The sequence below is a fragment of the Bombus huntii genome, chromosome 5 (assembly GCF_024542735.1).
Source record: "Bombus huntii isolate Logan2020A chromosome 5, iyBomHunt1.1, whole genome shotgun sequence".
Taxonomy (NCBI): domain Eukaryota; kingdom Metazoa; phylum Arthropoda; class Insecta; order Hymenoptera; family Apidae; genus Bombus; species Bombus huntii.
In genome coordinates, this window is record NC_066242.1 from 393,695 (window position 1) to 406,710 (window position 13,016).

Consider the following 13,016-nt stretch of genomic DNA (forward strand, 5'->3'; position numbering starts at 1 on the left):
TGTTCACGTTGAAAACCATTAGTTCCGGAGGTATTTTAATAGAAATAATATATTACTAAAATAACGCAAACTATTGTTGTTCTATGATATGTCTAAAATGACATGAAGTACGAAACAAATTTAACTGTAACGTTACATGCGTGCTTTTATCGAAGAATTTATGAGACGAAACAACATGCGAGGGAAAAGGAGTTCGGCCTTGAAATTCAAGGCCAAGGACAACATTGCACGTACTTTTGTTTTCAAATGTCCCACCAATACAAACATATAGGGTGGTCGTTGCACATAACTTTTACATACACCCTATACATATATAGCAGTATGTGTGCAATACTATGTATAAAAGGTTTATAGGAAAGTAAATTTTCTGGATTTTCTTTGCGTTAGTTTCCTTGCGTTAAATCATTTCAAATCCTCACCGAGTATCACACTTATTTCAACTTATAACTTACAAATTATAGCCATTCTATAACAAATCCGCTTGTCTCGTGGATAAAATTTGTCAAAGTAAATACGTCAAAGTAAATATGTATGAAGAGAAATATAATGGAATCGAAGTTTAAGAAAGCTCTTCTCTTAGTAACTTCTATTAAAGAGCGTACAAGTAAAATAAAATCAGTAATACATGTTTAGAAAACGTGTCGAACGTTTAAGAAATTAGCCCCCTGCCATCCGATTTAAGTTCCAATATCGCGTGCCCCAAACGAAGGTCGATGAAGGTCGAACGTCGAGCCATTTCACGGTTTGGCTGAGCGTGCAAAGTTGTGCAAATCGTATATGTCTTTGATATATAAATGCATGCGTTGGGTACAACTAATTTTAGTTTGCAAGATATTTGATAAATAATTACAACCAATTGATCATTGCACAAAAAAGATTTATTATCGTGAAGTAAATAATAAATCAATAACATCAACGCACCACGTCTTTCACACGATACTATAGGTTATGGAGTTAATTCGCTCCACCTATCTTCGATGTATATTTAAACTTGTAACGCATCGAAATCGCTGTCTTTATCTTATTTTCTAAACTATTAGTACGATATTTGTCTTCGCGACACGATCGAAAAGCAAACAGAATTACAAATTATCCCTGTTTCCAGAAAAATAATCAATTTGCAAGAGAGATAGGTTTTATCGGTGCGGTGTTTTCAGGGGAGATCTGGCTCGACTCGTAAAGATTTCAACAAGGCCTATCCCGCATAGCGTTCAGTAAGTCCTCGAAATAACCTGATAGTTTCCTTGCATAAGTATGCGAATACGAATCTCTTAACTTATTTCAATTTTTATAACAAACCCTGTTACTCAATGTATTATTTTACGATGTTAGCACTTGTGAAAAACATTTCATGTATGCAATACTGTTGATGTTTTCTAACATTCTTCGATATTCCGTATTCTCAATGTACTAATGTAGTTTGACTATCTTTCCCTAAAATTTTCTTCCGTTACTGTATTTTAAGTACATCGATCTCCTTCTCTCTCTCTCTCTCTCTCTCTATATATATATATATATATATATATATATATATATATATATATATATATATATATATATATATATATATATATATATATATATATATATATATATATATATATATATGTGCGTGGTACATACATACATATACGAGTATGTATATAAATGTATGTATATGTATTATCGTTCAACTGTCTTTTTCTAATCTTTCGCTTTATCATTATTATGGCACTATCACGTTATACATATCCATCTCTCATTCTCATTTTCGTTCTTACTTATTGTTATCGTATCCACTAATACGGTAGCACCGTTTCATCTTGCCACTTGCCCAACAATAAATAGTTACAAAATATTCCGCATGATCTTGATGCAAAATACCAAATTAATAACAAAAGTTTACGATGTCAGTGATAATAACTAATGGAATTTATCTATATTTGAAGTCTTGTCCATTTTTAATTAAACATTTTATTATTCGATATCGTATTGTTTTCTTACGAAACGGTGTCTATTATACGCATCGAAATATCTTGTGTAACCATTATCATGTGATCGTGTCGTTATCATTTGATTCCACTGTTAACACCAATTATCGAAACGCTATTTAGCGAATTTTCAGTTTTTCGTGCAATCGATCCAAGCGATATACATTTTCAAAGATATAGGCAACAACTTAAATTTAGCTTGAGCTCCTCTTCGATTTCTATGAGTTTTCAATATGTTGTAAAGCTCGACATTTTGAACGACTTTTTCTTACATATACGTGCATAACGCAGTCGGTATTAGTTTCCGAGATATTCACAACAGACGATCGGTACTGCTACAGTGTATTCCGCCTATAGTTATGCGCTGTGTCAGCGTTTGGGTCAGCATCGGTTGCTCAAATCCAACTTACCTCTAACTCTTATCTTCTATTAATAGTACGTATAAATGGGAATTGGGTGAACTTGAAACTCCGTCCATTATTGCGTATGCGTGGCTGACATCTCTTAATGTTTGGTATAACTCATTCGAAAATGAATACGTATCATCGATGTATCGGGTTTCGGTTTGGGTTAGTTTTCTCAATCCGCTGAAAATTTTCTCCGCGTCGCCAGGCGGCTGGCAACGGTTGCGTGCAACACCTTGAGGACCGGAGACGTGAATTCGCGTCTGACACATTTCAAGCGGTGTTCTATAAAAATGTCAACTACTGTTAAATGAAACAGTAAAAAAAGCAACGGATGCTATAGACGAACTATTACACATTATTCGTTTTGTTAATGTTACACATTATTATTATACTATTACACATTACATGCTTGAATAATACGAAACCGTTATTAACATATTAGATGTAATATTGGTCGCTTTGAATCTCTTCAATCGGTCGAAAAACACGCGGGGATTCGCGCTGTATAGTTGTCAGAGCAGTCGCTTCCCGGAATGTTAATTATAAAAGATAATAGACCGCCGAATAATCGATGTTATTTTACGAAATAAAAGAATTGTTATTGTTTTACGCAAACATTGTTGGCCGTCTCAGGGCGCGGCGGTTGAATTGAAAAATCTAACGGAATAAAAACTCAAACGCAATACGTTGGCAATATCTATTTTTAATTGAATTATAACAGACATTTATTACAGTTTCGCATATACGGTTGTGTACAGAGCTTTACTCAAGCTCGTCAAACTCTCTTTTATGTATACATATTATAAATAAAAGGTAGAAGTTAAGTTTCGGTTCAGTCGCTGTTAATTATACGCTCATGCGTTACGAATGCACAAATATAGACAGAAATTGCTGTAGCGATATTAGCAGTTTTTTGCGAATATTTCAGAAACTAAAGCCGACCGTCCATTATATGTATGGGGAAAGGTCGTTCAATATATTGCAACATATTTCAAACTGATCGAAATCGGAGAGGCAGTAGCTTTTCTACAAGTTCATCGAAAATAATGCAATATATAAACAACAATTTGGAATTTGGAATGCACTTCAAATTCGACTTAATTCTCTTGAAATAATTTAATTCTCATCAATTGTATTTTACCCGTTTCTTACCGAGAGACATCGGCCCTTCTTCCCTCAAAAAAGCCTAACTGTGTTTCGGCTCGAAACGAAAAAGAAACGACAATTACGATTTCTCTTTAGAAATGTAATTTTGTAAAGCGCGTGTAATTTCCCTGTTGTACGTTGGATGGTACAATTACATATTTGCATGGCCCATCGACATATCGAAATCGGAAGAATCGAAATAAAATGAAAAGACGCTGTGCTATTTTAACGAGAGGAAAAAATAAAAACTAAATCATATAATAAAGTTCATGTTGTCAGGGATGCTGGCACATCGGAAGCGGTAGTTCGCCCTATGGACGACGTTTGCCCGTGGGACGTGGTTCCAGGACCGAGTATAGAGCACGCCATAGATACCACACTATCACACCATCCAATATCATCTGGAGTAACGTCGTCGGTTGAGAGTCAAGCCGAAGAAGGCAATAATTTGAGTGCGCAGTTACAGTCTATCGAGGTTACACGCGCATCTCGGAAAAATTCATCGCAATTAGATTCCTGTAGTTCCTCGTCTGATGTCAGTTTAGTGGTAGCGGAAGTCTCTGAACATCTTCGAAAGTCCTGTAGTTTGCAACACAGTAGTAGCACAGGTAAATATTTTGTAAACTATTTGTGTTTATGCTATGCGTATATTCTTCCCACGACGCTTTCCACAACGCTCTGCACAACGAAATTTTCGCTACTGTCAAAGATAAGATAAAATTAGATTAAATATAATAAAAAGCGAGGGATACTGTACGTATGCATATTTGTTAAGTATTAGAAAGAATAATTAATTAAAAGATGCAGCTTTTTATCATAGTTATTTCGTAATACAGCCGGCATGACGACTACCGAACGAATTGGCATAACAACGCGAAATTATTCCATCGGCTCGACTAGCGGAAGAACGAAGCTCTCAGAGATCAGTCGGCCGTCCGTTTTGTCTTATAATTATCCGTCGCCACAACATTCGTTCGAGTATTCTCATATGACAACTGACAGATCGGATGTGTCCACGACAGGGAAGTGTATTGCCGAAGAGCCTGAAACTAGTACGACGTTAAAGTCTCTCGAGGAGGAACTGACGACAAAAACTTTAACCAAGGCCCCTTTAATAAGCATTAGCGCGATCGTGGGGGATCTACCGAGCGACAATTCTACGGTTGAAGTCGAGGAAAAAACGAATGGCGATCATGCGCCGGTAATAAAGGAAGAGATAGAAATTGAGGAAAGAAGGCAAAAGCCGGAGGCTGACGAAGGTGATGCAATGGCGGCAGTTATAGCCGAAGAAAGTTTGGCAATTTCCGCTCTAGTAAAAACGGAGACGGTGGAGTCGCTGGAAGAGGCGCAAGTTGTTCCTGTTTGGGAGCCGGACCCCAAACAGGATGATCAATTAGCGCCGGTTACTCAACCAGCTCCTCAACAAAAGCGTGACAATAACGTTAACGAAGTATGTCCGTGGGAAGACGAGTAAGTACTTGGAAATTTACTATTGAAAATTAGTTGGTTAACTGTTGTTGGAACTGGAAAGACTTTACATCTAAACTTGTTTTACGTTTATCGTCGTAAGCGTAACAAAGATATTTAAGTTATAGTTTCAAAAGAATATAAAAGATGTTACGTTTACGCGATGTAAGATGAAAAGTTCAAGGAGAGAATAAAATATGTATATGTAGAATAGAGAAGGATAGGAGGGAAAAAAGAAGAAACGCACAAAATATTTCCACCTTCTTCTCTGCCTGTTAACATTGAATATCATTTGAGGTAAACTATACTTTAGAGGATGAACAATTTGACCGAACCTCGATTTTTTCGATATAAAATTATTGCCCTTCTTATTTGTCATTTAATAGTTTCTTACGCGCAGAATACAAAATTGCAAGTTTCAACTGTAGAGATTTATCGGTTCAAAAGTTATGCGTGCGTAAATTTCAGCTTTTTTTTTAGCGTATTTTACACGTCACTTTGACGCCGTGTTGGCTCTTACGCGCTATTAAGCCAATGAGTGGAGTCGCTGGTTGTACATAAATACTCGTTTTTTTATGGTGGCGGCCATTTTACGGCGAGATTTTGTATATCGGATTAAGTTTCAGTTATCCTATACTCTCGACCCCGCGGTGGTCGGTTACGTCACAATTATAATAACAGGTCTAGACACTCGCTTGGGAAAGCCATCGAAAATTGAATCGCCAAGAATCAATATGGAAGGCAACAAGCTTCTCGTTCTTGCGAAACAGACAGAAATGAGTAGAGTGTCTCTGTCTCTGTCTGAGATATTCATAGAATCGTCACGCATGCGTCAAACCTTCTTGTCTTCCATGTTGATTTTTCACGACTCAACTTTCGCACGTTTTTTCTTAGGTTTCGGTACATTCGTGTCGAGATCTACGAAAACCTCCGATAAAATAAACGATGAACGAAGGGCAACGTGAGTGAAAGAGAAAGCGGGACTGAGATCAATGAAACTTTTACCAGCATATTTGTCATGTTTTTCTGATTAAAATTAGAAGATCAAACGCAATATGCCGTCTCCTTCCGTGTACAATGAGCGACGCCATTCCTTGAATGAATCATGATTAAAAGCCGACGATAAGGCGACAAAGTAACCTATCAAATACGTTAAAAATGCTCTATTCCATATACGCATAACTAGTGGATTTCTATACTAAACTAGTGCATTTCGCATCTTCAAACTTATTTTTTTAAGTTGAAATACGTCGGAAACTACGAGATTGCAAAAGATTCAATAATTTTCCGTGTCCTGAAGTATAGTATATCGTTGTTTGTAGCCAATCCAAGAGCATAAATTTTCTTATTATTTGGATACTACATATTTTGGAGAAATTTAGATATTGTTTTTCTTCCTCTTTTGCTTGTTTGAGATTTTCAAGATTAGCAGACTTGGCAAATCCACACAGTTTAATAAGATGATAATAAGATTATATATAAAATTCTATCACTTTAATCGCTTTACAACGACAAAAGCATCTTATATTCTCTTTTGATCGAATTTAACTGTACTAATTGACCTGTCTTTCGCAACTTTATCACTATTAGCGTTCTTAATTATTTATCTTTGTTCTTTTCTTAAGGAGTTGTGCTTATCAAGGGTAGTTGGAAAATTCATACAATTTATAACGTTTGTTTCAGGGAAAATTGTAGAGTGGATGCACCCTATGTGAAAACATATGCAACTTTAGGTTATTTATAACTTGGTATGGTACTAAACATACATTTTACATATAAACATTCGCAACTTCAATTTCCATTTTACTTCACTTTTGCCAAGTTCGAGTGCCCGAGCTCTCCAAGATATCAAGTGTTATGTTTTTGAATTTTTCGATTTATCATTTTCAATTCCGAAAAGATTGAAAATTGTATTATTTTTTATCTGTAACATTTGTCGAGATATGGAATCGTCTTAATGGGAAAGAACGAAAATATTGAAAATAAGCAAAAGGAAATGTACTTGTGTGTCTAACGATAAAACACCGCCACCATAATTCTATGATAGTAATCTAATAGAGTAATCTCAAATGCGTAAATAACGATAGAGATTTCAGCACGATGTGATGTATAAAGAATTCCGTTTTGTCTGGAATTTTGGTACAATTTCAGTAGAATTTCGGTAGAATTTCGGTAGAATTTCGGTAGAATTTCGGAATAGCATAACGTAAAAGTATATTCAGTGAGATTCTCGATTTCATTTTCTTGTCAATCTATGTAAATTTGAACGAACCACTTCGTTTTCTGTTTCCGATTCTATAATCTACGTGAAAGTTGTGCGATCTGTTGACTAAAGAGCTGTGACAGATAGAGTTACGTCACTTTGCTGAATGCAATGAAATATAATTAATACGTACATGTTAGCCAATTAAGAAAACAAACATAGTGGACAAGGTGACACGAATTTTTTAATAAAGGATAAAGTCTCTAAAGCGATTTGTTTCGTAAAAGTATTAAATGTAAAGATGCGTCCTAGGGGAGTTAGTCAATCATAAGCCCTTTGACCGCTCCCTTAGCTCGCAAAGCTCCCTTAGCTTCTTTAATGCTACTTACGTAAAAAGTTCTTTATTTGATTTATTATAGACGATTAATCATTTTCTATAAACGAACGTTCCTTACCAAAGAAAAATTTTACGATCGCGTACAATCGAATTCCAATAGCGGTGTATCATTGCATTAAATAAGTAGTACAATGTGACAAATTTACCATAAGAGATCCAAGTGGTTTAGATCACATTGCTTCGCTTAATAAAATCACTCGAATGTTGTGACAGTTGATTGTCATTTAATCTAAGTGTTAGTCATACGTTTATCCGATATGTAATAAGTGTCGAATCACAAGTATTTAATGTAACTTTAGCCCGCTTACGGCCTTATATTACGATATAACGGCTGGCTAACGGTTAAATTTTGAAAAGTACAGGTAAAACGAAACTATTCGACTTTGATCGTAGATACTTGACGTGTATTTGTAAATCGTTACTACTCGCTGTTCGTAATTAGATCGAGTTAAAATTAAATAGGGCAGGAAAGAAGCTCGAAACAAGAGCGTAATAATAACGATTCGTTTGTTCGTTACAGAGAATATCGAATCTTGTTCTTGAGAAAGAAAGGTGGAGGGAGAATGGTTTTCTCGAAATGTAGTCATTTATCGTGTCTACATAATATCATTTATAAGTATATACTATGACCGGGTTATGCGTATTGTTGCTGCCCTAGTACCTAGATCTCACGAATCAATTCAATCGACTTAAACTCAAGTATATAAGAAAAAATTTAACAAAACTACATACTGCACGTGAACTTGATGACGCAATTTTCCTCCTTTGATAAACTTAATCGACTGGTTGTTAAATACTATAATGGAAATGTTGTACCGTAAAATTTAGAAAGATAATCTTACAGAGTGCGCACTTGGTAAAACACCTGTACTTTATGTAATACGTAACATAATTAATGAAAATGTTAATTTGCCTGTAGATTACGTAACAAAAAGACTCGATTAACAATCACAATACGAGATAAAGGTATAAGAATGCGAGACATCGTGCTACTATTTTTAATAAGTATTAACGAATTCCATCGGTAATTCCGGTTTTGAATCGAAGAAACATTGAAACTGAAAACACGAATTAAAATTGTAAACGAACGATAGTAAAATTTTATTATTTCTTAATATATGAATTAATTGCAGCTATTAAAACACACACACGCGCGCGCACACTATTGCATATACTACATGTGTATATATATATATATAAAGTTTCAATTTATTTGCTACACGTTTGAAACGAATGTTTTTTTTTTTTTTTACGATAAATAAGTATTTGTTATATCGTATATATGGAAAGTACATACTCTATGAATATATGGAGTAAAATTTAAAGTAGCGACGAGCATTCTTTTAGAAACGATAGTAATAAATTTCGAACGAAAGTTCGGGCACTCGAGATTAGTTTTAAGAAATGTAACAACGTATTCATGACGATCGTACTGTTAATTCAAGAGCTCAATTTAACTACCGTAAAGGTCCTTATGAAAACTGCATAGTTGATTAGTTAGATAAAAACATGTTACAGTCCCTGTGGAAATGAATATATTATACGAATCATAATGAATACGGTATAGGTATCGAGATTATTCTGTTATTCGCGGAATTTGCAAAGATAGGTTTAACGTATGACTGACAATGGATCTTATTTACGAACTCCAATGATTCGTAAATAGAGACGATTCCGATTTGACTTACACGTAAGTAAGTATATACCATCTTGTAAAAGAATTTCGTTCGGCGAAGCATGCAACAATTATTATAACGGATAAGCTTCGAAACGAACCAAAAGCTATTTTTGTTCTCTTTTTGCAGAGACATTTTATACACATAATACATAATGCATTATGGTTCCGTCGTTAGAATTTTAATCACAGATTATAGATAGTTCTACTCGCTATCGTTTAACTAACTCACTCGTCGTCGTCATTGTATAAGGGGCAATCGAAAGGATCGTTGTGCGTCCTGAATCTCCAAGCGCCATCTGATTTCACGTTTTCTTTTCTACGTATCTTAACAACGTGTGTTTTTGTATCGATTGGTCAAATGAAAAATTTCATCGAGAAATAAAAATGTCACGGTAACGCATCAGTGTGTGTATCAGTTGGCGATTATTTTTTCATTAGCGACTACATACGACGCGACACGGCGCAACGCGCGCGTCGCGTAGCAATGATAATATCAGTATTACGAATGAAAAGACAGTGTTCATAAACGACAGCAAAGTACAACAAGCTATAGCGATCGATAATTATTTTGATATTATTATTTTAAAAATGAATATAGATATGTATCGTTGGGTAAATTTTTACCAAATATTTCGTATAATTCGTTATCGTTTTTTGAGGGCACTAATCGTATAATAATTTATAATCTATGTTTTAGACATAGCGCAACAGATATTTCAAAATCCAGTTGTATGCGAGTACACTGATACTCATTAGCAAGTGCATACAAAATTTCAGCATGATAGCTCACCATTGTATTTCCTATTCTAAGCTAACGCTAAGGTGTCGTCGTTATCCGTCGTGCAAATTACCTTGTGCGATATAATAGGGATTTGATTGTCGAATGATCGGCAAGTTTTCGGACAAAGAAAAGCACAAACAGAGAATCAAAAGGAAGAAGTACTATTTTTTAGTTGGTTATACTGCGTAGATTATATTGCTCGTTGTATTTTATTTAACACCGATTAAAACGACGCTATCGTGAGAGGCGTTAAAGGAAGAAGCCGCTTATCGAACATGTTGGAACGTTAAGGATGTTGCCACCTGCATTGTGTACGTGTAATTAGTTTGGAATCGTTCTTACTTTCATACTCTTATTTTCAATTCTCACGTACAGCACACATGCAGCACACATACAGCGATCGTGCCGAAACAATGGCGATTTCTCCTATTAGGGTCTCTAGTGAAAGAATTACCTTGATCTCCAGTCGATTTAAATTCACTTACAATTCGATTTTCTTAATCACGCGCAAAGCGAAACGATCACGTGTTTGTTTCATCGGTTTTTGTTTCTTCCCCAGTTTTAGATTCGCCAATAGTACAAATATAACTTAAAGTATAGCGTAATTTACGGGTAAGCCTGACTCAGATATGATCTAGACCTGACCCAAACAGTAAATATTTTTCATGAGTTATTTAAGAAAATGAAATTGGCGTTCACCGTGAAATAGAGATTTATTCGATTCGATTCGATTCGATTATCGATTATCGATTATCGATTATTGGAACTATATATATTTGGAAGTAAAAGCCGATCATTAAAATTACAAAGTTTAAGAGTTTGCCACGATTTCTCTCTCAATTATCTAATATCTGATAGACAACTAGATGAGAATGAGCCATGTTTACCAGGAAAAGACTGAAAACGTACCTGAAACTCACCCCTCCTTCGAAAATGCATGTTGCAAATTCTAAGATTAATTAAGTTTTAGAATAACTAGTATTGTGTCTCATCGTTTTGATAAAAAGAATAAAGCAAAGTAATAATAAAAGAATACATCGACAAGGACGAAGAAGATAATTAAGTGATATAGGTGAAAAAAGGGGTGATCGATTCAAGATTTCAGCGATCCTTGATATGTCCCGAGATGTTTCATCTGTATTTTGTATTAGATCGATCCATCTTCACGCCATTTCAACGAGTGTGCTAAACACGTGTATCTAGTAAACTATATTGTTACTAGAATCGAGAAACTAGCGTAGGGACGTTCTCATCGCACCGATAACATTTATTCAACGGTATGCTGTTCTTTTATCATTGATACGAAGGAAAAAATCCTGTTTTAATTGGATAGAATACACGTTTTCTTACAACAATAATTTAAAGGAAATTCTAATTCGAAGTATTAACAATGAAACGCAAAACATGGGTGAAACTTTGAGAAATTTTAAGAGATCGAATAAGATTGCATTCGAAACGCGTTCCAATATGTTTTCGTATTTTAAGGATTGTTTTCGTATCGTGGCACTTGATAATGAATTATACGTACATCGCGTATAGACAAAGAAAGATTAAAAATAACCTTTCGCGAACAGTGTGTTGTCTATACTGGTCTTAACAATTAGAAGGATTCGTGATGAAAAATGGAAATAAAAGTAACAAAAGGTAAAGGAAGGATCGATCGAATAGATGTCAGTATGAAACTGTGTATATACGTATTGGTTTTGAAAGTTTCTACAATTGAGAAATAATAAAAATTGTGCATATTAACGCAGAATAGAATGAAAAAAGGTTTCTCGAGAATAGAATCCGAGTACGGGTTTCGTTGCATTCTAAGTCAGTCGTGGACGTTAGATAGTTGCTTAAACGATATTAGAATGTATATGTAAACGATGGAAAACGAAGTATGACGACCCTTATATTAAATAAGTTATGTTAGCGACTTGCGATGCGTCCATCACAACTTATTTCAAAGTTATATTAACACGTTGAACACACTGTTGTTCGCTGATTAACTATCCAATTACTAATCCAATTACATATATATTAAAGTACATGCAAAAGAATGAAACAGATCAAACATGTTACTACATATTTAGACACTTGAAAACGTATTATAGAGAATATAAAAGGCTTTAGTGTATATATGTAGTTTTGTAAAGTATTAATAATGTATAGACCTGGAAAAAGACGTACAGTGCTGAATCGACGAAATATATTGTTGATATTAATCGAGGCCGATATGAATTACAAGTTTTCACTGTAAAATCGAAAATCAGTTGACACAATGCGATGTGTACACAAGTGCGCAAATATACATATAACGTGCGTGAAGGAAGTTATTGCATTGAGAACATTTGCGACATGTAATTAAATAAATGATCGTTTCGTTAAATGTAACTGCATTTACGCGTACGAAGGTATGTATGCGTATACACGCATATGTACACGTATGCATAAAAGCAAACAAGATGTTATTCGTTATATATATAATATGTAATATATACGTAATATTTTAAGCTGTCAATAGAATGTCCTAATACTAAATATACTATAGTGAGATTAAAGTCTGTGTTCTCTTGAATGTTCCTAACATCTCCTCTTTTGTCTTTTTTATCGAGAACGATCAAGGGTAGTGACAAGTTTCCAAGCTTTTCATCTCCTCTTCGAAATAAAGATTGTTACGACCGTTCGCGGAGAGACGCGGTCGCGAGGAAAACGCGTCAGCGAGAGGCGTAAATTCTCGCTACGATTCGGTGAATCGACGCCGCGAAGTAGTCGTTCCCCTGTTTCGGTTAGGATAACAGAGGTGGTTGATATGAATATGACACAGTAGTAAGTTATATTTCACCGTTTATTCCACAACTTATAACGAGGATAGTTACACTGGTGCGTATGTACGAGATGAGTGACTGAGTGATCTGCGGGTGTGTATACCCGCTCGAAGGATGTTGACCGTTCGAAGGATGCAAAAAACAGTACTCTTGG

The 13,016-nt window shown here is 35.1% G+C and overlaps 1 protein-coding gene across 13 annotated transcripts in view; it reads left to right on the forward strand.

Annotated features, from left to right (window-relative positions):
- LOC126865459 (regulator of G-protein signaling 9) overlaps positions 1–13,016 on the forward strand; it is a 50,886-nt gene that overhangs the window by 34,632 nt on the left and 3,238 nt on the right. For 11 of the 13 annotated variants that reach the window (XM_050617965.1, XM_050617962.1, XM_050617957.1 and 8 more), the window contains 4 exons: positions 1,158–1,214; positions 3,803–4,131; positions 4,360–4,993; positions 6,674–12,595. In XM_050617965.1, the coding sequence (XP_050473922.1) occupies positions 1,158–1,214; positions 3,803–4,131; positions 4,360–4,993; positions 6,674–6,734 (1,081 nt within the window). In that variant the 3' untranslated portion in view covers positions 6,735–12,595. Of the gene's footprint in view, positions 1–1,157; positions 1,215–3,802; positions 4,132–4,359; positions 4,994–6,673; positions 12,596–13,016 lie in introns of those variants that run through there. The other 2 variants (XR_007689537.1, XM_050617966.1) reach the window with 2 other exon arrangements.